The following is a 22,914-nucleotide window of genomic DNA, read 5'->3' as shown; positions in this document are numbered from 1 at the left end:
AGAGTTTTAATTGTACTTGCTTGTGTTTTTAATTTGAAAAATCATCAAATGGATGTAAAAACTATTTTTTTTTAAATAGTGATTTAGGAAAAGAAATTTATATGAGCCAACCTGATGGTTTTGTAGAATCGGGTAAAGAAAAGAAAGTTTGCAAACTTGTTAAATCTTTATATGGTTTGAAACAAGCTCTAAAGTAATGGCGTGAAAAGTTTTATCAAGTTGGCCTTTCATATGGTATTCAAATCAATAATAGTTATAAATGTGTGTATGTGAAACAATTTGATGATAATAAATGTGTCATTTTATGTTTGTATGTGGATGATATATTGATATTTGGTAGTAATATGCATTTTATAAATGATGTGAAGTCTTTCTTATCTAGTAATTTTGATATGAAGGATCTTGGTCATATAGATGTGATTTAGGTATTAAGCTTATAAAGAAAGATGATGACATGGTTTTAACCCAATCACATTATGTTGAAAAGTTATTGAAGAAGTTTAATTATTTTGATGTGAAACTTGTTTCTACACCTTATGACTCATCCATTAAGTTAAAGAAAATTTTGAATAAAGGAATTTCTTCTCGTAAATATTCTCAAATTATTGATTCCTTGTTGCATTTGACAAATTTCTCTAGGCCTCACATTGCATATTCAATTGGTAAATTAGGAAGGTATACTAATAATCCTGACCATTGTCATTGGACTGCATTAAAAATGGTTTTTAGATACTTAAAAGGAATCATTAATTATGACATTCATTATACATGTTTTCTTACTGTAATTATGTCTTTACTTTAGCTACAGTATCATGAAAATCTGTTGAACAAACTATTATTTCACATTCTACCATGAAAGCATAAATTCTTGCTTTAGATACAACTACTAGTGAGGTTGAGTTTCTTAAAATTTTGTTATGTGATTTGCCATTGTTGAATAAGCCTATACCTCCAATTTCAATGCATTGTGATAGTCAAGTTGTTATATCTAATGTTACTAGCAGAAATTTTAATGAAAAAAGAAGACACTTAAGAGTAAGACCTAAGTCTATAAAAAAATTTGATTTCTCATGGTGTTATTTCTTTTGACTTTGTTAAGTCAGGAAAATAATATTGCGAATCCACTTACAAAAGGGTTGACGTGCCAACAAGTACTTGAGTCGTCGAGGGAAATGAAATTAAAGCTCATTATTTAGTCATAACAATAGACACACGTGTGATTGGTGATCCCATGAATGAAATTCAACCGTAACAACAAATTGTTTGTTGACTAAAGTGCACCAAAATAAAATTTTATGGAGTTCTTTCTTTTTTCATTCCTATGACGAGCTGTATTGTAAATTATGGCAATATTAAGGTTGAGGTATTTACATATGTGTATTTTTTTGTCTAAAAAAATATACCTCTTAATGGATCTGATACAATTATTGTAGGGGTGGGAGTCACGAAGCATTCTTTGAGAATTCACCTAGTGAGTGTGGTGGTGGGGCCACTACTATGAGATATGGGTTAATTTTTAAGTGACACTTACAAAACAAGATATATGCACAAGGTTGTGTAACGTGCAACCGCTGGTTAGAACCTAAATGAACACTAATATTCTAGGGGTTGTGTACTAAAACCCAATTAAAGAAGGTGTAGTTCAAGACAATTAAGTCTCTATATTTTTCTCAGGTGGAAGTTCATAAGCACTAGTTCAAGACAATTAAGTCTCTATATTTTTGTTTGTTTTCAAAATTAATACACTAATTTCAATTGAACCTTTCTCTTTTATATTGGGATATGATTGATGTTTAATAGCTTTGTCACAGCTTAGAGGGCAATGCTGGTGCACTCACAAATTTTGAGGTCCTTGATTTCTTACTAGCTAAAGGAGCTTCAAAGGATCCAACAAGAGTTATTGCCAAAGTAGCACAGTCTGAACACAAGGTTAGATTTGATTTTTCTAATAAGTGGGAATACTTGTAAGTTTTATTGGTAGATGAATGTGTTGTATATCTAGCAGGTTTATGATTATTTGGTTGACACTGCTGCCTCTGTTCAAACAAGAGAGAACATCAATGAGTTCTTGACAGTGTTAAACAGCATGACCTGGCAAAAGCTGAGGTTCTGAACATATCAAACATTGGGCCAGTTGCTGATTTTGAACTATACCCAGTAAGTATCAAAATTTTGATTTTCCCATTTATGTTACACCTAAGCATTTAGTTAGAAGTTTTTAGCTCTGCAATTTTTTTAGCTGTGACCACATTGTTTGCAATCCTTGAAGTATTTGAATTTCTTTAATTGTGCTACCTTTGTGAATTCATACTTACCACAAGCTTTGTTTATTTAAGGTAATAAGGGGCAACTAAAGCTTAACTATAAATCAATTTTCAAAGGATAATTCATTCTCCCTCACATTCACTGAGTAGGCATTGAAAAAAGTTTGTGGTTATAACCCAACTTTGTTCTTTAATCAGTTAAAAACCCAATGGTCCTTTTAAATGAGTTTGATATTTCTTGTTTTTATTGTTGAGGGGGCAGCTTACTTTTTTAGCTTTCATTATCAATAATGAACATTTTATTTTATTAGATAGAAATAAATTAAAGAGATGAAACTTTTGAAATTGAGGAGAAAATTATGGCAACAAATTATTTAAATAAATACGTATGATCTGTATGTCTATCAAATTGATATAATGTATCAAATTTTAAAATTCAAATTTAAATTGAGATAGACTAAATTTAAACAATAAGGAGAAATAAAAAATTTAAAAATAAATTAGTGTGACATACTTGATACAGAAGAAGTTATGTAGCTTATCATAAAAGAGAGTGAGTAGTTCCTAATATTCTCTTGTTCAAGAGTGAATACTTTTATAATGGTGAATTTATGCATCAAAATATAACATGTTGGTCCCGAGTAAAATTTTAAAGTGAAGCTTCATCATCTTTGCATTCCAACATGGAAACAGTTGGGCTGACCCATGCATTCCAGCTTTAATAGATGTACATGTGTGATATTATGAAGTTGGAAAGCCTACACTACCCCTCTAAATCTACCCCAAAGTAACTTTTTTAATAAAAATATTTATTTTTTATTTTAATATTATTTGTTAATTAATAGTATTACAAATAGCTACTTTGTTTCATTGAACTTGATTTACATCATGGAGGAGGATAAAAGCAATGCATATATAAAGTTAACCTACACTTCTTTTTAAGTTGTCAATTAATTAAAAATCCCTTTTTATATAGCTTTTAAAATGTTTATTATTTCCTATTAAAAATATTTATTATTAAAATTAAAAAATCAATATTTATCATAATTTATGATTTAATAATAATAATAAAATATACTCCCAGTATATATATATTATTTTCTATTACTTTTTTAATGCAAAGCTATATAAAAAGGCATAGATATTGTATTAGTTGGTACTTAGTATTTATATTGTTGTCTCACTTGACCAAATTTTATATATTGTTCACCAAAAAAGTAAAGTAAATTATATCTTCCCCCACTATTGTTGGTTTGTATTCAACGATGGTAGGTGATATATTACCAAACAGTTTTTGACAAGTCCACTTCTAACCTCTTTGTGGCTTCTGTAAGTTATCTATCCCATCAAATTTGTTATGATGATCCACCACATGATCTTTAGTCATTTTTACTCACAACCTTCTGCTTGTTTTGTTTTTGTTAGGATCAAGCTGGTAAGGTTCCTCTCTATTGAGGAATCACAACTGATGGATACATAGCATTTGTTGATGATGTAGATTTGCTTAAAGGTTCTTGTGGCAAGTCACTTGCTTCTTTCCCTCAAGGTGAGTTTCTTTTTGTTCCAGCATATCACAATCCTCAACATTTTGGCAACTATTTGTTCCAAGTGATCCCAGATTGGATCATTTCCTCCCTTCCCTTCAAGATGATGATAATTCATAATATGAGGATTTTTACATTGACGTTGTCTATGTTCTATTTCTTTTTTGTTCCGTAGAATTGTAAGTATTCCCTCACTATTGACATTGTTATTATGTAAATTGTACAAGATGTTTCTACTCTACAGCAGTTGGAGGATTGAGATGCTAGGAGAATCCAAAGAATAAGATTACTGCAGTACCTGCCGAGGAAGAGGAAATCCGGGGTGCATTCTTCAAGGTAACGAGATGACATGAGTTTAAATATAATTATTGGTGTTGCTCTCAGTTCTCTTTGCAGAATATTCTTTTCATCTGTTTAGAAGAGAATCAATGATCAGTCCCAACAGTAATATAAGGTTAATGTCAGTTGAGACTGCATTAGGTACAAAGGGAAAATATGAGGTTAGAGACAATAAAATAGGAGTTCATAAAAAGCCCACGCATACAACGAAATTTAACTGAACGGAAGGTGTAGTGTCCAAAATGAATGGATTAGACTAATTTAAACTTAAATCTTCATATCACTTTTGAAGGTAATCTTAGAGCTTAAGAAGTTAGAGTTGAATATCCATTATGTAACTACGATTGCTAGTTGCAACTAATTTTCACCGAGGTAATAACATTGTAAGTTCCTAAGAGCAAAATTATAATCTAAGCAAGTTTGGTTAGGCTCTCAAGTGGTTGACAAGTCTCGTTTAGGTGGTCTTTTTGGCCTTGGTTAACAAGAAAATCAAGTGTTAGATACAAAAATTGGAAAGCTCCACTACATATAATAGTGGTATTATTTATTTCAATATTTGTTTTTGCATTCATGGTTAGTATGCTTATTTTGTCGGTGTGGCTCTCTCCATTTATGAACTTTGAGACTTATATTTTATGATATATTTTTTCTATTTGATGCAATGAACTATCAGGTGGAAGGGTCAGCAGTCCTTGCAGGCCTAGAGTAAAAGATCCATTTTCAAATAGAGTACCGTGTGATACATTAATGGAGTAATGTGTTTATGTGCTTGTGACGGTAAGGCTTGCATGCGGGGCCATGTAAATACCTTTAATGATAACTATGAGAAAAGTGTGACTGGTAGTAGAGTTTATTATGGTGTTCATTAGCTAGGATTTTCTTTGTTTCTCTTGTACAGTTGCGTTTTCTAATGTAATAAAAGATATGCTTCTAGCTTGAGATTCTCTAATATTGATTCTATGCAAAATGTGTCCGTATAAGATGATTGGTATGCTTTCTAGTAATAATTTAAGGAAAAATAGTACTTGGACACTCATGTTATAGCAAGGCAAGGTTGAGGAAGGCAGATTGCAATGCCAAGGTGCATCCCTAGTTACCAAACATGTCATAGCCTTTCTAGTTAGGGTCTCAAATTGACACCCTAAAATTGTCTTCTTATTAGAGGTGTTCATGTTAAGCATATTTACCTACAGTTGAAGATGATAGGTACATATTAAAGACTTTTATCTACAATTAGGATATGTAAGTAGAAGTTAATGACTTTTACCTACACAATATACATAGTAGGTAAAACCTATAGTGACAGACAATTAGCCGTCATTATACGTCCCCTCAAAGTTGACGAAAGAAACGTCCGTAGGACAAAGTCTATCATACATTTACCTACGGATTTTTTATTTATAGTGACGGTTTTTATCTGTAGGTATAGATCATTTTTTTCTTGTAGTGAACACGAAAGTTTCCTTATACTGGAATACAATACAATGTCACATGCTTTTTTTTTATGTTTCTATACAAACCATATATAACTATTTTCAAATGTGTTAATTGCTAAAAAAAAATTATATTTCTAATTTATTGTAAAGTCTATTATTGAGATATAATTCGTTTCCACGTAGGTGAATACATTATTTAATTCTTAACAATATACTAGTAAGGCATATTCACTAATTTATGAGTAGTATTATTATATCTAACTATCACTTAAACGAATTGTTTCCATAGATATTTTTGGAGTAAAATTTTGAATTTATGACTATATAAAATAAAATAAACCAATTGATCTTAATGAATTAAATATTTGGGTCTTATTAGAAGAAAAGTAGTGTTTGTTCTTCTAGTAAATGCTTAAATCTTGATTTACTACGTGTTTCATTTGGTTATATCTAAACCCTATTGATAATTTAACGCTTAATATAAAAATATCATTTTTATTGAAAGATAGATTACATATTGATCATATAAAATAGTTTTATATTATTATTTAAAAATTAAAATTAAAATTGATCTAAAGTAAAAATTCAAACCTATAAAAAGAAAGCTAAAAATTAAATCAAACCAATATTATTTTTATTTATTTTGATAATTTTGTGCTCAAATTGATCCATTCATTTCCGTTTGTAATTTGTTTTTGGAACCCATCCAAATTTAATCATATTGCATATGATTATAAAGTTGTGTTGCTTTTTATTTGTTAGTGGCTCTGTAAAACACTCGTGTACGTGTTTTAGTACTCATCCTTTTACATAACTTTAGTATTTAGTATTTGGTTTGAGTGTCCTATAGAACCTCTAAGAACAAAAAACTACAACTTTACAATCATATACGTGGTTTGGTTTGGATTGATTCCAAAGGGATGAATCACAAAATAATCTCAATAGAAGCAATCGATTTAAGTATAAAATCATCTAAATAAATTTAATTAAAAAATATTGGTTTGATTTAGTTGTTAATCTTTTTGGGTGATTTTATTTTTTTTGTTATTGATTTGAATTTAAACATTTCTAGGTAATAATATAAAATTATTTTGCACAATCCATACATAATTTATTTTTAAAATAAAAAATTATAATATTTTTATATTAAGCATTAAATTATCAATAGGATTTAGATATAACAGATTGAAAGAATGAAAACTAAGATTCAAATATTTACTGGTTGAAAAAATATTAAGCATTAAATTTGACATTAAAATATTTTATTTATTAAATCTGAGTTAACTGTTAACAACTTAAATAAAAGTGAAATTTATTTTATTTCATCTGATATGTGAACAACCCATTTATTAACTGTTTTAAAAGAGATATTTTATAAAATTAATGATCATTGCATGAACCAATCAGAGACGAATTTAAACAAAGACTTATATATTTATTTAAATTTTATTTATTTTTCTTAAAATATGAATTTAGATCTAATTCAATCTTACAAAAATAATTTATAAAAAAGAATTACTCTCACTTCTATACATTTAATTGACCATATATCTAGATAAGGTGGGATCTTCAAGTTTTCTTAACTGGATACCTAAGTATAAAAAAAATAAAACAAAACTGTAAATCAATATATTATTATAAAATATTATTAGGATACATAATTTATAAAAAAATTACCTAAGGGGTTTTTCCAAAACTATTGCTATCTGGGAAGTTAATATACATTAGGAGGGGTCTTTACATATGCCACCACAAAATTGGATCATGCATAAAAATTCTAGAAGGACCATGCTACGGAGGAACTAGCAACCAAGCCAGATAAGAGAGCAACCAAGAGGTGCCATTATAAGTGGTTGGTTCAGACTGCATTGAGTTGTTCCTGAAATCATTATATGTCTCATTAAAGAAAGGACCACCTACTAGTGCCCCAAATGCTACATTTGGATTAGGGTGAGGTGACTCAAACCACTTGAATCCATCTTTGCAACCAGTTGTAGCATTAACTGCAATGGAAGACCCTCTGTGATGTAAATATTTGGGGTATTGAGTTCCATATCCCACAAGATAACTCATCTTCATAGGATTTTCACCTAAAACATAATCTGCCTGAAACTGTTCAAGCATAAATGAAATACAGAATCACATGACTGCATTATGAAGCACCCAATATGAATGTATAATTTTTTTTTATCTATAAGAATTGAAGATAGGTACCAGGTTTACAACAACTTACACACACTGCTTAACTTATTGAGCTAGACCCCTTTCATATATACAAATGTATAAATTCTGATTGACTAAGAAATTTTGAAGTTAAACACAGTGATGATTATAAGGATGAAAAATGTTCATATCATTTTATAAGACTTGCATGCATGCTTACCTGAGAAATGGAAAATTTGCGAAGATCTACTGGCTTATACAATTTCCCACTACAATATAGTATTTCAGTTTGAGATGTCAGCATGTAGTCCCTATAAAGAACAGCTAAGAATACAGAAGCCACTGACAGTTGCAAAGAGTTCCATGGTACCACCCATATCAGCCCACCTGTTACATAATGATAGTTTGTTCATCCAAAGGGATATTAATATTAGATATCTTTTTTTTATCATCTTTAGCATTATTAACTTAAAATGCTAGCTACCCTTATGCTTGAATTAATGAAAAAGAATAGACAGACACAGGTTATGCAAATACTGATTAGAGGGAAGAAATCAATCCTACTTTCAGTTCTGTTGGTGGTGGCTGTTGGTGAATCAGGTAGAAGCATGCACATGAGGATTTCAGCAGTTTCTCTGTACATCTGAAGGTCGAGATTCTCCGCATCCGGGATGTTACTTGCACCAAAGAAATTCACTCTAGACAAAAGAACCTAGTTGAACATCACAAAATGCATAAGGAGAAGATCTACCACAAAAAATATTATGCCTAATTCATTCAAGAGCTACCATGGAAAGGTTAAAAAAAAAGATTTAATTTCTGTGTACACCATTAGTGTAAAAAGTTGTGCACCATCAATCAATTAGAAATTATATTAAATATGACTTTTAAGTAATTATTATAAAACTCAATAAAACTTATTATATATAATAATTTTTTATTTGATGACAATGGTACATTGACGATGGTGTAAAAATCAATACAAAAGCTATTTACTCATAATGAGACACTGCATCATAAGTGGTACCTGAGTTGCAGCATGTTTATCATCCCAACTAAGAATTTCTAAATTGCCAAATGCTTTCTCATTCTGCTCTGTCACACAATTTAGATATGATGGATCCTTAGTTGCATGATAGAGCCAGGTACCTGCCCATAAGAGTTCATCCCCAAAACCAGATGAGGGATGCCGACACTGTAGGAAACTCTATATGTATCGGCAAAAATAAACGGCTGTTGAGCATGTTGTAGGAGAATCCTAGAGTAAGCAAAATCGATCTCATTAAAAACAAGAGATGCTGAGGCCAATGCAGCTGCAGTTTCTGCCGCAACTTCTGTTCCTGGAAAAGATGAGTTAACTTGAGTAAGTGGTCTTTTTTCTTTCATATCTTCAGGCCTTTCCCAGAGGGCGAGCCCTGGTGCAGCGGTAAAGTTGTGCCTTGGTGACTTGTTGGTCATGGGTTCGAATCCGGAAACAACCTCTTTGCATATGCAAGGGTAAGGCTGCGTACAACATCCCTCCCCCATACCTTCGCATAGCCAAGAGCCTCTGGACAATGGGGTACGAAGTTTTTTATCTTCAGGCCTTTCCCAGCAATTATGATCCAACTCAAGATCCCTGTTAGAAAAATGACAAGAACAACAAATTTATATCTGATTTAGTTTATTTCCTTTTATTTGTCTAATAAGAAAACTAGGGAAAACCATGATACAAAACCAATAAATGATAATTGGAGAGCACAAGTTATAAAGACGCACTGAAATTTCATACTTCTTGCATGAAACTCAAAGTTGCATATCTTACAATTAGATCCTAATATTCCATCACAATTAGCATCCCCGCATCCACGCGGGTTTGCCCTTTCACTTGCTAGTCAGAGTGATTGCCAGTGGCAGTGCACCATGTATGCCGCTCGCTTATAACTGAGAGAGATGGTAAAAAGTTCTGATACTAATTGATAAGAACCTTAGAAGAATCACACCATAAAACTAGTCATTATAATTGGAAAGCTCAAAACCTTGTAAAACCGGCTGCTTGTCTGCAACTAAGACATAGTAAAAAGCTCTGATATCAAATGATACGAATTTTACAAGAATCACACCACAAAACTAGTCATTGAAATTGCAAAGCTCGATCAAGACTTCCAACACGAGAATAAAGTCTCCTATCTTGCAATTGGATCCTAAGAGCTTCTTTAAAAAAAGAAAAGAGCTATTAATTCTCAAAAATTAAACTGAAAGCAGTAGCATAGCACAAAGTTGAAGCAAATAATTGACCTGAATGTAGAGCACTTCTGGAAAAGGGTGTGCGTTAACAAGATTATCCGTGATCCACTTCAGCGAGTCAAGTGCATAGTGTAGCTGCTTCACCGCATCCATGCGATCTCCATATTCAAGAATCGCCCAAGAGAACATGGTTGCAGTGAAAGCCAAAGGGAACCCAAATTTCATGTGGTCACCAGCATCATACATTCCTTTCGATAAATCCAAATTCTCTTCACTCCCATCACGTAGCCCCGAATCCCCTCTCCACCAAACCCTCTTTTTCTCCAGCTTACCAGCTACAACCACGTTATTTTTCAATAAAAAAACAACTTAGTTTTTCACAAAAAACAACAACATAGTTATATGCAAATCATATTAATCATAATATAATGTCCTCACTACATAGTATATGTATATGTATTATTAGATTACATTTGGACCATAGTGGTTTTTTTCGGTTCCTATAAGATTGTCTCTTAATGTGGAGAATATACTGGTCTATACCAAAAAAGAGAAACAATTACATTTCTGAACGTCAAAAAATTGCAAGTCCAATTCAAGAGCTGAAGCATATTTCTGAATGACGTAGGTGGGGTGGTGAGAAGTGACTTCAGGTGAATTAGAGTGACCAAACCCATGCTTGGTTATTAGAGAAAGAACACCAGCATCTACTACGAGGACAGCAATGATGGACACTGTTAACCACCAACGCAGTGCTATTTGTTGGGTTCTTTTTCTTTAACCTTGTGTTCCATTCAATTGAAAATAGTAGGCAATTATGTTGGTTTTTTAGTTAGTGTCATGGCGATCATTTAAACTACTACGGTTTTTTGAAGGTTGAGGAGAGTGTGGAGAATGAGACAAGCAGAGGGTATTATTCTTCTTTGATGTTGTAAGAATGATAGTGAAGCCACAAAAATTATTACTAAATAGAGTATGAAAAATGAATATCCAAGAAGTAACCTTAATGGGTGATTGTGCTACCGGAGAATGGTGCCACATAGAAGATCCAGACAAAGATTTGAGGTTCTGCTACTGAACAATTCGTAGGTTTGGTAAGCTGAAAATATGTAACTCTTTTAGGCAAAATATTTATCCATTTTAAATTCTTTCTTAATTATTTAAAATTTTGATTAAGTCAAATAAATTTAATTAATAAATTATGCATGTTAATTACTAATGATCCAATAAAGAAGAGTCGAACACATTTGAAATGTTTTTTTTTTTTGGAAATATTACATGTTTCTAGTTTCTACTTTCTACCCATAATAGTTTTAATTCCTCAACAAGTTGTTATATATGCGCATCAATTACGTACATTTCCAGATGATCACAATCTAGGAATAAGTAACGATATTATACAAAACTTTCTGTCTCCAAGTGTAAGTTTGATTGATAATTATATATTGCTAACACCACGAGTCATGTGCTATATATGTGATAGGCTAATTATGGTCCTAAATGGATTAACCCTGTGTTTGGTGTTGTGTTATAACCACAAAATGTGGATCCAAAACGTGAAAATTGGAAGCTAATATATTTTAGAGTTGTGAATGGAGACTTGTGCGAAGTTTTGCGCCATTGTCTCGTGTTTTCCTTGTTTGCCGCTGGTTTTTGAGTGTGGTGTGGCATAGCCAACAGTGACAATGATGCAACCGGAGGTTTTTGGTTTTGGTTTTTGTCCCTTGGTTTACCTTCACTTCATATAAGACCTTACAAACCGCAATTTCTCTCTCAAGTTTTTCTTTATCACTTGAGTATGACAAAAATGTTCTTTTTTCTCTAAATTACTCTTAAGTAGGGATTTTTTTGGATTTAGTCCTTTATATTTTTCTTTTTTATTTTCGTCCCTATACTTTGTTTTGTTTGTCATTCATATATAAGACTCTTTTTACAGTTAGATTTTTTTTGTTAGGAGTACTCATGGGTCAACTATAGTTTACTCCTTCCGAAAATTCAAATGCTTGCACCTTTTCGTATTTTTGATTTGTTATATAAAAGAAATCCCCACACTATCTTCAACCATTAATTGATTTAATGTAACTCACTAGGGTTTGCCTAATATTCATTAAGTCTTAAGTTTTATCTTCAATGTACTATTAGTATTTGAGGTGACTATTATATATAGTTTTATCTTCTGTTGTGTATAAATGCTCAATGAAATCAAGCTTTCATCATATCATCAAATCATAAAAAAAATGATTAAGAGCTCACCTTAGACTTAATGAGAGGCAAAACTATGAAAAAAATGGGAGCCGAGAAGAAATGCGAGGTCGAAAAGAAAAAGGGCGATGAAAACTAATCAAGCCAGGGAAAGGTGAGGTTGGGGTTTGTGGCTCTCGAAGAAGGGAAGGGGGTGTGACGGAGATGGAAAAGGGTAGTAGGGGTGGGGTGCTTGTAAAAATGTCTAGGGTTTAAATATGGAAAAAGGGTATTTAGGTCTTATCATTAAAATTAGAGGTCTCAATAGTAATTAGGGAGTGTGAATAATAGAACCCGTATTAATGTGATTAAACCATACTTTGGGTTTCTAATTTCTGATCAAAGCAATGATGGAGGCCCACTGGGTGTGATGCATACTTATAAATGTTACCAAAGTATATTTTGTTTTCCACACGAGTAAACTGGCACATATCTTCCCTTTTCCTTCCTTCCTCTCCCAAAATCAAAACCCCTCTCCTGTGTTGTTGTGAGAGAAAAACACAGAGACAGAGACAGAGGGTAGTAGTTGAGTTGAGCGAGTGGGGGGAAGTAGCGAAGAATGAGTATGTTGAAAGGAGGTGAAATGGGTGGAGAAGGAGGGAGAGAAGGGGATTGGGAGTGCAGCAGTTGCAACAACAGGAACTACGCCTTCAGATCATTCTGCAACAGATGCAAGCAACCCCGCCTCCTCGTCGATTCCAAAACCCCCGCTGATTCCAAGTGGCTCCCCCGTATCGGCGATTGGATCTGCACCGGTTAGTTTTGCCCCCCCAACCACCACTTCTTCTTCCAACTAATCATTCAATCAAAATCTTTTCTTTTTCATTTTTTTATTTATGAATTGGGCTTTGGGTCCTGTTTTGTGTAATGGGTAGCGTGGTTTTTCAAGTTCCAAAGAGGCCCTTGTTTAGGAACCTGTTTTATATATTTATTTAGTGTTAAGTTGGTATGGATGAAAGATGTAGGAATTAAATGGAATTAGGAAATTGTTAGCCTTTAGTTTAGTCTTCTGTTCCCGTATGATATGGCCTAGTGTTGTTGTTTCCTTTTGGCTCATATATGGAACACTCACTAAGCATTCTTTTGCAAAGTGGATAGATACTATTTAGGCTTATTTAAATTTTATTTGTTTTTAATCATTAGTTCAGTACATGTAACAAAAACTGTGAATTTTTAGTCTGTCACCAAGGACTAGATAGATGCGCATGGCTTTTGTAATTAAGGACTAAAATTGAATAAAATTTAAATAGGGATCTATTTCAGAAAACAGTGTATTTTCACCATCAAGAACATATTTAGGCTTACTAGTTACTAGGGCATGCTTCTGAGACGACCCAGTTTCGCATGCTCTATGTGGGGTGTAGGGGGACCTTATTTCGACTTAGGCCTAGTTTCAATAAACTTCTAAGTAAATACTTATATGAAAAGGAAACAAGAAGGTGAAATGAAATAAACTTCTTCCGTAAGTTAATATTAATTTATGCACATCAACTTTATAGAAGTTTGTTCGTCTTAATTTCTCCAAAAACTGAGGTAGATAAATTTAATTTGAAGTTATGGAAAAAGTTCGATTCATTTTGTTTTCTATTTTGTTCTTCTATAAGTGTTTATTGAAAAGCATATTCAGATTGGTTCATAGTGAATTTTTTGATGCTGTAATTTCATTAGTATTTCCAGTTTTATGTGTTCTATTTATTTCATACACATTTGGGTTTTCCCACCTGATTGATGTTAAAAAGATGCTCGACTTTAGTATGGTTTTTGATTTTGGTTTGTGATCTCCTGTTTCACATTGAGATGAAGAACTTGCTATCACCTAGGTTGAGATGTTTGTGCTTTTTGAATATTTATTTTGTGTGGGATGGACGGGTTGGTGTGCGTGGGACGTGTTGGTGTGCGTATGCTTGGCTTCCTTTCCCTCTGGCTGCTTTGTGGGGCTGGGTTTGTATGCATTGGAACAATAGGTTGCACTAACAACAATTATGCATCAAGAGAGAAGTGCAAGAAGTGCGGACAACCAAAGGAGGTAGCAGCCATGCCAGCAATTGCGATGACCGGAGCATCTTTCCCCACTTATTCACACTATTTTTCCAGGGCCCCAGGAGTACCAGAACAAAAGATGAATATTGGATTGCTTGGCAATGGTGCACCATCACAGTCACTGCATTTAAACTCCAATTGGCCTGTTCCTGGAGCAGATAAGTACGGTGTCCAGCCACTTTCCATATGGCTACCTGGTGGAAATTATGGCACTGTGCATCATCATGAAAATTCTACCAACCAGAACCTATCTGTTCCAAAGGGATGGCGCAATGGGGACTGGATCTGTAACTGTGGCTTCCACAATTACTCATCCCGCTCTCAGGTATGTCTTGAATTCTACTTGAAAATGATGTTGAGCTATATAGTATACAAGAGTTGAACTATTCATTGTTTTTCTGATTCAATATTGAAATTATTTGCAGTGTAAAAAGTGCAATGCTTTTCCTCCTGGTATGGCTTCTCCCTTGTTGGTGCAAAATGCATAAGTTGTGTCTTCTACCATTAGATACTAGTGCACAAGTCTTGGAACATGCCCTCTTATAATGCTCTGTTGTCCTATAGATAATCTTCCTGGGGCTCATTGCACTCATAAGAATATTTTTGGTTATTTAATATCAAGAATGATTTTCAATTTGTAGCAATATTAACGTTAAACTAAACGTTGTTTCCACTTTATTGGTGTGAAGCACTTGGGACAAAGCGGTTAGCTTCAGAAGAGTTGGTTTATGATTGGGACAACAAGAGATTGAATATAGGAACTGTAAGGACTTCGTGTTTTGGTTAATTTCTGATCCACTGATGTGGTTTTAAAATTCACTTTTGATAATTTTAGAATCCTCTTTCAATCTTTCACTTATTTTACAGACAAATGATCAGCATCAAATATATACAAGTTTAGAGCAAGTGGTAGGGACAGGTGCAGATCCAAAACCTGGACTCTTCCCCTCTTATCCCAGCATGAACTCAACTACAGCTCCAATTTTGCCATTGGCCACATGGCTTCCACCTCAAGCTTCTGCACCTGCCCTCCTTGGAAAAGGGTAACTAAATCCTCACCCTGCGATTTGTGTAATATTATTGGAGTGAAGACATGTATATATTTTTTTGTATTTGTACATCTAAACTCTTTAAAGATGCTATCATACTTTCCTAGGCTCACAATTTAATTTTTTTTTTCTTTTTACCTATTGTATCTGTTAGAGCAAGGCAATGGCGAAGTGGAGATTGGATGTGCTCAAATTGCAACAATCATAATTATGCTTCAAGACTACAGTGTAACAGGTCATTCTCTCATTCATATGATTTTCTATGTTTAGGGCAAGCAAATTTAAATCCCTTAAAGTGAAGACATATGCCCATTTTTAACTTATTATGAAGCCATCACACCACACGTTTACATTTTCTGTTGCACGCTTCACTGATAAACCAATGCCTCATCATTTGCAGGTGCAAAACTCAAAGAATGGCTCCCATGCAACCTGTTAATGTTGTGTAATGATGAATTCATTAGTTAAATTGACGTCATGTGCCCTAGTTTGGCTGAGTTTTGTTTTGATTTTCTAGCGTGTATTTTGCCAGCAAAACATAGTTGATATTCTCATCAGGCTCATTATATATGCGTAACAACGTAAGACATAAGTGGTTTATGCTTAGTGGCATCGTATTTTTCAGTTTCTGAAAGGTGTATTGCTTACTATAAATAGAGCATTGTGGGTGAGTTGTGAGTATACCTTTGCCTATGGCTTATTTGTTCTTTCTCTTTTTCTCCTCAAATTTCAGTTATTTTGTTTGAAGTTATAGCCTTTGAGTTCAGAAGTGTATTCGTGGTACATTTTTCTTGCCTCTGTCAGTAACTGCAAGCTGGAGAATTAGCATATCTCATAAAATTCGCAAAACTTTTCCAACTTTTCTGTGCATGTAACCAGGGCTTTACTTGGGTACTAAGTACTATCAGTGTTTTACTTCACAAGTAGCAGTATTTATAAGTTGTAAAATATGGAGTAAAACATTACATTAATTTCTAAGATTGTAAGTCGATTACTTTAGCCTTTAACTTCTTAAAATTCTCGTTTAATATGTAATTTCATAAAAAGTCATTCACTTGAATTTTTAGTGTTACGGGAAAATGATATGAAAGAATATTAAATTTTTGTTTTTTACTTAGTCAAGAACTAAAAAAGAATTTAAAATGTCAAGAATTAAACTGGTCTTACAATTTCATAGATTAATAAACGAATTTACTTGAAAAGGTATTGATCATTAGTTGTTACTTAGTAGGCTCCTCAATTCGACATAAAAAAATGTTGATATACACCAATAACAACAAGCTTATCCCACTAAACAAAGTTGATTATATGGGTCATTCATACCATTAGGTTTGGATAGAAATCAAATTCTCTGCTTTGTTTAGGGTTGATTTCTAATGTAATACTCATCTATACTTCAAACACGAAAAAAAGGCCTGTATACTAAAAAAAAAAAAAGATGCTGCAGTGACATTACAACTCTCTCTTTAACAAAAATGATTGGTTTTTGCTCTCCTGGAATTTTACATATAATATCTGTGATACACTATAGTACCAAGTGACATAATTGGAGAGCATCATCTGAGCTCAGAAGCTAAAGAGTGAATATTGATCAAACTCAAAATCTTTAGATGAAGATCACTTGAAGACATCAGAAGGGGAGAGCAGAGGACCATCAAGCTGGTAAAGGTTGAATGCAGGGCCCACAAACCTGAACACTATCCATCCCCCAATCATGATGAAGATTGAAGCATATGCAAACTTGTTGAGCCAGAAGAGAGCACCCTTCTCTCCCACATACAGTTCCACTGCTTTCTCACTCAGACTCATGTCCTCCCACTTCTTGGGGGGAGTCTCAACCCTCCCCTTAGTTGTGGATTGCATGCCATCGTTCTCTCGCAGTCGTTTGGCTTGCCTTCTCGATCTTCTCCGGAAGCTTATTTCTACGGGATTAGTTGGTGTTGCCATTGGTGCTTGAACTTGAACTGAGTTTGCATCATCATTGGTTGTGTTGTTGTTACTAGTATTGTTATTGTTATTATCAGTGGTGGTGCATCTGATGGTGTTGAAAGTGAGAGAACCGTGACGCTGTGGCAGGAAGATTGGCTTGTGCCTGGTTGATGGTCTAGTGAGAATGATGAGGGAAGATGAGTTTCGAGAGATGGAGAAGGTTTCCATGGCTTCCTACTAGAATATAACGTGTGGTTATATTTTGCTTATCCACTTCCCTTTTATGATCTTCTCTTAGTCTTTTATTGGGTTTGGACTTCACTTCAGAATTGAAATGGGCTATGGTTTAGGACCCAACGACAGAGAAGACATAAGGATAGAGTAGTTTTTTTAGTGCTTCTAAGGATAGAGTAGTTGAAAGTATTTATTGTTTTCATAACAAATTTTAGACTTAAATATATTTTTATAATGTAATATATTTCTTTTTTAATTTACTATGTTTTTTTTACTATGGGAAACTTGTCAACTTTTGTTTTTAGCATCTGTATTTTAGTTTTGATGTGTTAAGTGATGATGATATGAAAATAGTATTATATATTATCGATTAAAGATTTAAGTGATAATGTAATAGACTATTAAGATATTATATCCATTTAATTGATTGAGACTAATGACAAATAGTTTGAAAATCTCAAATAGTAAAATAAAAAAAATAATATTTTTTAGATAATAATTGGAAAAAAATTATAAGTATGAAAAACATATTTAAACACAGTTTTTATTTTTTTTTTCTTTACAAAATAATTTAACTTTTGGTTTTCGAAGGCAAATGTTGTATAAAAAAAAAAAGTCTTTTTTATTAAGGATTTGAGAGCGTTTTCAATTTGCAGCGCTTATTAATCAATGTTCTTAGGAACTCATTAATCCGTTACTATTTTTGTTGGTATTTTCTATAAAGAAAATATAAAACTATTTTTGTTTTTAAAATATTAAATATTTTTATATAATTTTAAAGTATTTTAATGCTTTATTATTTTTGTTGGTATTTGCTATCAAGAAAATATTAAACTATTTTTTTTTAAAATATTAAATATTTTTATATAATTTAAAATATATTTTTTAAATATTTTAGAAGTAAAAATAATTTAACATTTTCTTTATTTGATAATTAAAAAGATATTATGAAAATATTATAGAGATATTTAAAACTATTCCTTCTATTAAAGTAAAATAGTATGAGAAACTCTTAAGTAGACACAAGCCTAACACATCATTTTTAGACACAATCAATAAGAATTTTACAACTAATAAAATAAAATAAATGAGAATGTCAAGTAAAAATAAATTTGATATTGTTTCAGTTTTCTTTCCTAATCTTCTTCCTAATGTTTTGCCATATCAGTGAAACTTCTTGAATAAAATAAATTAAACCAACAAATTTTTTTATTTATAATAAAATTTTACCAATATAATAATATGCCAAAAATATTTTATAAAGTGTGTTAGTAATATTTATTTTTATGATAAGAAAAAGTCTAATCACGTGCACAAACAATATGATAAAAAATACACAATTCAAAGTATAATGACAATAAATTAAAATAAAAAATTTCTCAAAAATTATTTTTTTAATATATAATGTTCATGTTATCTATTAATGTTGAAGGTAGGTCAAATTTTTCAAAGAAGTTTAATTTTATAAAGTGCATAAATATATGTGTAGGAGTTTCAGAAGTGAAGTGAGACTTCATTTTATTTATAATTAAATACTCTACAGTTTTACACCACCAAATTATATTATTTATAATCTTGTATATATTTCAATTTTAGTGCAATTTAGCAAAAAATAGGAAGACAATTGTAAAAAAAAACCAGAAAGAATGTCAAAATTTAATTTTATGACATTCTGATTTTTATTTTATTTTATTAGTTGTAATAATAAAGAAATTTAAAATATTGATTCAAAAAATTAAACTAAATTATCTGTATAAACTATTTGAAAAAGATGTTGATAGTTTGGATAAATATTGAATTGAAAGTAACGTTATTATGTTAGCTTTATAATAAAATCATCAAAACAAAATTCATTTCATGGATGTGTAATAGTTATTTGAATAATGGAGCACGTCATGGCTGAATGAAGAAAGAAAATGTACGTGCGCGCTATAAGGGAAAGAATGCAAGAAGGCAGAGCAAATTATGTTTAAACAAGCAATGGTTTATTTATTATTGATAAAGAAAAATAACAATGGTTGTGTTTATTGGAGCAGCAATTTAGCTTCCCCAATCACACCATTAACCAAAACAGTGGTGTCAAGAAAGACAATACCAAACCAAACCGCAGCAGCACCAATTATCAAAAATCACAAGTCAGAGGAATTTTCTTCCTCCTGAGGAAAGCGAAGGTGCTTTCCTTTGGGTGTTGGCAAACCCTTCAAACGCATCACATCAGACTCAGCACAACATTCTATCACTTTCTCCACAATCTCATCCTCACTATCGTACACAAACCTCGTGTGCTTCCCACAACCCTTGTTCTCATTCACACTAATGTTATTCATCCCAGCACATAGCTCTTCAAGTGACAACCCTCCAACATAATCATAACACTCTTCAGCATCCTCGCAATAATCTTCTTCTTCTTCTTCTTCCTCTTCACCCATTTCCTCATCGTCCTCATCTTCGTCATGCGTGCTCGCATTCACCTGAATGGACCAAATGGAAGCACCATCATCCTCGGTGGACCCACGGCTACCAACACTTCCTTGTGTCACTTCCTGATATGTCACCTCAGAAGAGCATTCTGAAACCTCGGATTTGTCCGAGAAGTCCAACAGCAAGGACCTGGTTATCACACTCTTCTCACATTCAGCATTCTCGTTCTTCTTCCCTTCAAATATTTCATTCACCACCTGCCATAAAAAAAGAAGCAGCAAAAAGCCCTTTACTCTTAGCATTCAAACAATACCTACCCATATGAAATTAACACCTTTAATATCTTTGAAATATAGAAAACATTTAATTTGATGCTTTTTCCTTTACCACCCATATGAATATAGAAAACATTTAATTTGATGCTTTTTCCTTTAGTAATCAAGATTTACACTCTATTTAGCATAAAGAAAATAAAACTAAAGAAAAAATTGAGTTTGTTTTATTTTTAAAAACAAAAAATATCCTAAACATATCCTAAACAAAAAATAAAAATCAATCCTTTTCTTATCTATCTATCTATCTACTCTCTTTCCTCATACCAAACATAAAATATTAATTTCATGATAAAAAAACAATATTAATTTTCTTGAAAGCAAAAATGGGCAACAAGAAAACAAGACCAAAAATACGATTATAACCAAGATTACTAACCCGAGAGATCAATTGTTCTTCAACCACACTAGAAGGTGGAGACACCAAAGCCACTTCAGAAAGATTGGGGACTTGTGGTGTGTTTGCGGGAGTGGGCGCAAGAAGCGACATTGGAGAAGAATTCGCAAGTTTCAGAAAGGGTGCAACAATTTCCATCGATAGCTTCGAAATCACAGCCTCTTCCTCCACTCTCTGCAAGAGGGTCTTCACCTGGCCCCTCAGCAGAGCCTCTCCCGACCCCGGAGTCTTCATCGTCTTCTTCACCCTCTTCTTCTTCGCCATCGACGACAACGGCGTCTCAATGATGTCCTTCCCGTTCGCCAGCCCCGCGATCGGTGAATCGTTCGATATGTCGACCAGCGCACACCGTTCCTGCTGTTGCACGCTGCTTCTCTGCCGCGTTTTTGAAACGCTCTTTTCTGAGCAGTCCTCGTTCTTTTTTCCTGTGAAAAGAAACAAAAGATCATGAATTTTGAGAAAGACCATTGGTGTGTTTTTGGTTTACCGCTGGGAGATCCCAAACAGCTGTTGAATCAAAAGTTACGAATTTCTACTTCTCACAAAACACAAAACGTGCATGGAAATATATGCTTGTTCAACCCAACTTTAAACCAAACACACACTTGGTGAATCAAAAGTTACGAATTCCCACTTCTCACAAATCGTGCATGGAAATGTATGCTGGTTCAGCCCAACTTTAAACCAAACACACACTTGGTGAATCAAAAGTTACAAATTCCTACTTCTCACAAAACGTGCATAGAAATGTATGCTCGTTCAATCCAACTTTAAACCAAACACAAACACTTGGTGGGATTTGAAGAGAAATTAAGAGGAATCGCTTACTTGAAACGGGGATGTTGTTGTTGGAGGCGATTTGGGATCTTGTGATTCTTCTTGCTGTGGATGATGGAGTCTCCATTGTAGTGAGAGAGATTAGAGAGAACAAGATTCAAAGGAATTGAATGAATGAAGAATATTTGCGTTTTGGACTAAAACATGCGGGGTTTATAAAACGGTGGGGTTGGCATCGAAATCTGACCGTTGGCGCGTGCGATTATTTGCTTATTAGCTAAAATAAAACAACACACAATCAACTAGCCGTTAGGTTCCAAGTTTTTGAATTTTGGGTTTGTTTTGAGTCTCGGCCCGTTGGTTTTGGTTTAGATTATGGGCTTTTAAAGCGGGCCTATTTGTTTGATAAGCCCATTGGTGATGCATTGCTCCGTAGGTAATTACTACACACTTCCATTTTCAGGAAGAAGGCCTATTAAAATATATTAGGAAATTTTGGGGTGCGTTAAGTAAGTACTTTCTCGACAATGAACTAGCATTAGAATCCGCACAGGCCATCATTTTAGAATGATTAATCACATAATGATATGAATTTGGATATGTATGTCAACCTCATGTTGACCTACATTAGACCTATTAAAATATATTTTCCTTTGAATTATTATAACAACTAATTAAAAGTAATGTAAATTCACCTTATCAATTTAGATATTAATGTAATTTTAAGTAAATTATTTATCTCCGTGAATTAAGCTAAAATTTTCCTATCTGATTTTGTGAAAGAAAAAATTCATTCCCATTTTTATATTTTTTTTATTTCCATGAATTAAGTTAAATTTTTCTACTTACTTTTATGAAAAAAACTTATTCACACGTGTTGTATTTTTCATTTTTTGTAAAATCTATATTAAATTATTATAACATTAATGAAAAAATTTAAAAATTATAATAAAGCATATTTTCTTCCCATACTTAAACATTAATATGCTTTATTATAATTTTTAAATCTATATTTTATCCTGTAAGTTAAGTCTAAATTTCTCTTCATACTTAAACAGATTTTTTTTTTCATTTTCGTTGGTTATATTTTTCAAAATAATTAGATGTTAACGTGAATTTAGGTAAATTGTTCATAGTATTAGAATTCGGGTCATTGTTTTGGAATCATTAATCACATAACAATATGAATTTAGATGAAATAATTTGGATATGAAAATAGTTCCCCTACATTAGACCCATAAAAATAGTATTGTAAAACCAACACATCGTCTATGCAAATAGTTTGCAATTATATCAGCAACATATCCTATTGTCTATAATAAAGCAAAAAATCCTTAAGATTTGGAATTGTAGAAAAGTTGTTTAGGGAAACACAGAAACAAACACAGTTTATTAATAAGTATTATAAATATTATATTAATATATGATTAATGATTATTAACATGAGTATTATAACCCATGTCATGTTATTGTATTTTAAATTTTGAAGATAATATTTCAATTCACACTTGAAATAAAGTTT

General features: G+C 32.5%; 3 protein-coding genes and 1 pseudogene across 3 annotated transcripts; 1 reads left to right on the top strand and 3 right to left on the bottom strand.

The window, feature by feature from the left end:
* Window positions 1-7,270: 7,270 nt before the first annotated feature.
* Window positions 7,271-9,143, bottom strand: LOC114389306 (annotated as a pseudogene).
* Window positions 9,144-12,617: 3,474 nt separating this feature from the next.
* Window positions 12,618-16,053, top strand: LOC114390198. The gene is made up of 7 exons (XM_028350897.1): window positions 12,618-12,968; window positions 14,178-14,578; window positions 14,679-14,706; window positions 14,943-15,016; window positions 15,121-15,296; window positions 15,457-15,537; window positions 15,703-16,053. The coding sequence occupies exons 1-7, from the start codon at window positions 12,773-12,775 to the stop codon at window positions 15,749-15,751; spliced, it is 1,005 nt and encodes a 334-aa protein (XP_028206698.1). The 5' UTR covers window positions 12,618-12,772; the 3' UTR covers window positions 15,752-16,053.
* Window positions 16,054-16,587: 534 nt separating this feature from the next.
* Window positions 16,588-17,500, bottom strand: LOC114390199. Its single transcript, XM_028350898.1, has one exon. The coding sequence runs from the start codon at window positions 17,457-17,459 to the stop codon at window positions 16,920-16,922; it is 540 nt and encodes a 179-aa protein (XP_028206699.1). The 5' UTR covers window positions 17,460-17,500; the 3' UTR covers window positions 16,588-16,919.
* Window positions 17,501-19,428: 1,928 nt separating this feature from the next.
* LOC114389339 lies at window positions 19,429-21,597 on the bottom strand. Its single transcript, XM_028349987.1, has 3 exons — window positions 21,444-21,597; window positions 20,598-21,040; window positions 19,429-20,143 (listed from the first exon to the last, which is right to left on the bottom strand). Exons 1-3 carry the CDS (start codon window positions 21,517-21,519, stop codon window positions 19,595-19,597), a joined length of 1,068 nt encoding a protein of 355 aa, XP_028205788.1. The 5' UTR covers window positions 21,520-21,597; the 3' UTR covers window positions 19,429-19,594.
* Between the last annotated feature and the right edge of the window lie 1,317 nt (window positions 21,598-22,914).

This window comes from Glycine soja, chromosome 16 (genome assembly GCF_004193775.1).
Source record: "Glycine soja cultivar W05 chromosome 16, ASM419377v2, whole genome shotgun sequence".
Lineage (NCBI taxonomy): Eukaryota > Viridiplantae > Streptophyta > Magnoliopsida > Fabales > Fabaceae > Glycine > Glycine soja.
Note: the sequence above shows the minus strand (reverse complement) of the source record. Positions and strands in the feature narration are given on the sequence as shown.

Coding starts and splice junctions, on each gene's coding strand:
- LOC114390198 (XM_028350897.1), top strand. CDS start 12,773: ATGAGTATGTTGAAAGGAGGTGAAATGGGTGGAGAAGGAGGGAGAGAA. Junction 14,707..14,942: donor GTGCAATGCTTTTCCTCCTG/GTATGGCTTCTC, acceptor ATTGGTGTGAAG/CACTTGGGACAAAGCGGTTA. Junction 15,017..15,120: donor AGAGATTGAATATAGGAACT/GTAAGGACTTCG, acceptor CTTATTTTACAG/ACAAATGATCAGCATCAAAT.
- LOC114390199 (XM_028350898.1), bottom strand. CDS start 17,459: ATGGAAACCTTCTCCATCTCTCGAAACTCATCTTCCCTCATCATTCTC.
- LOC114389339 (XM_028349987.1), bottom strand. CDS start 21,519: ATGGAGACTCCATCATCCACAGCAAGAAGAATCACAAGATCCCAAATC. Junction 21,041..21,443: donor CAACAACATCCCCGTTTCAA/GTAAGCGATTCC, acceptor TTCTTTTCACAG/GAAAAAAGAACGAGGACTGC. Junction 20,144..20,597: donor AAGAACAATTGATCTCTCGG/GTTAGTAATCTT, acceptor TTTTTATGGCAG/GTGGTGAATGAAATATTTGA.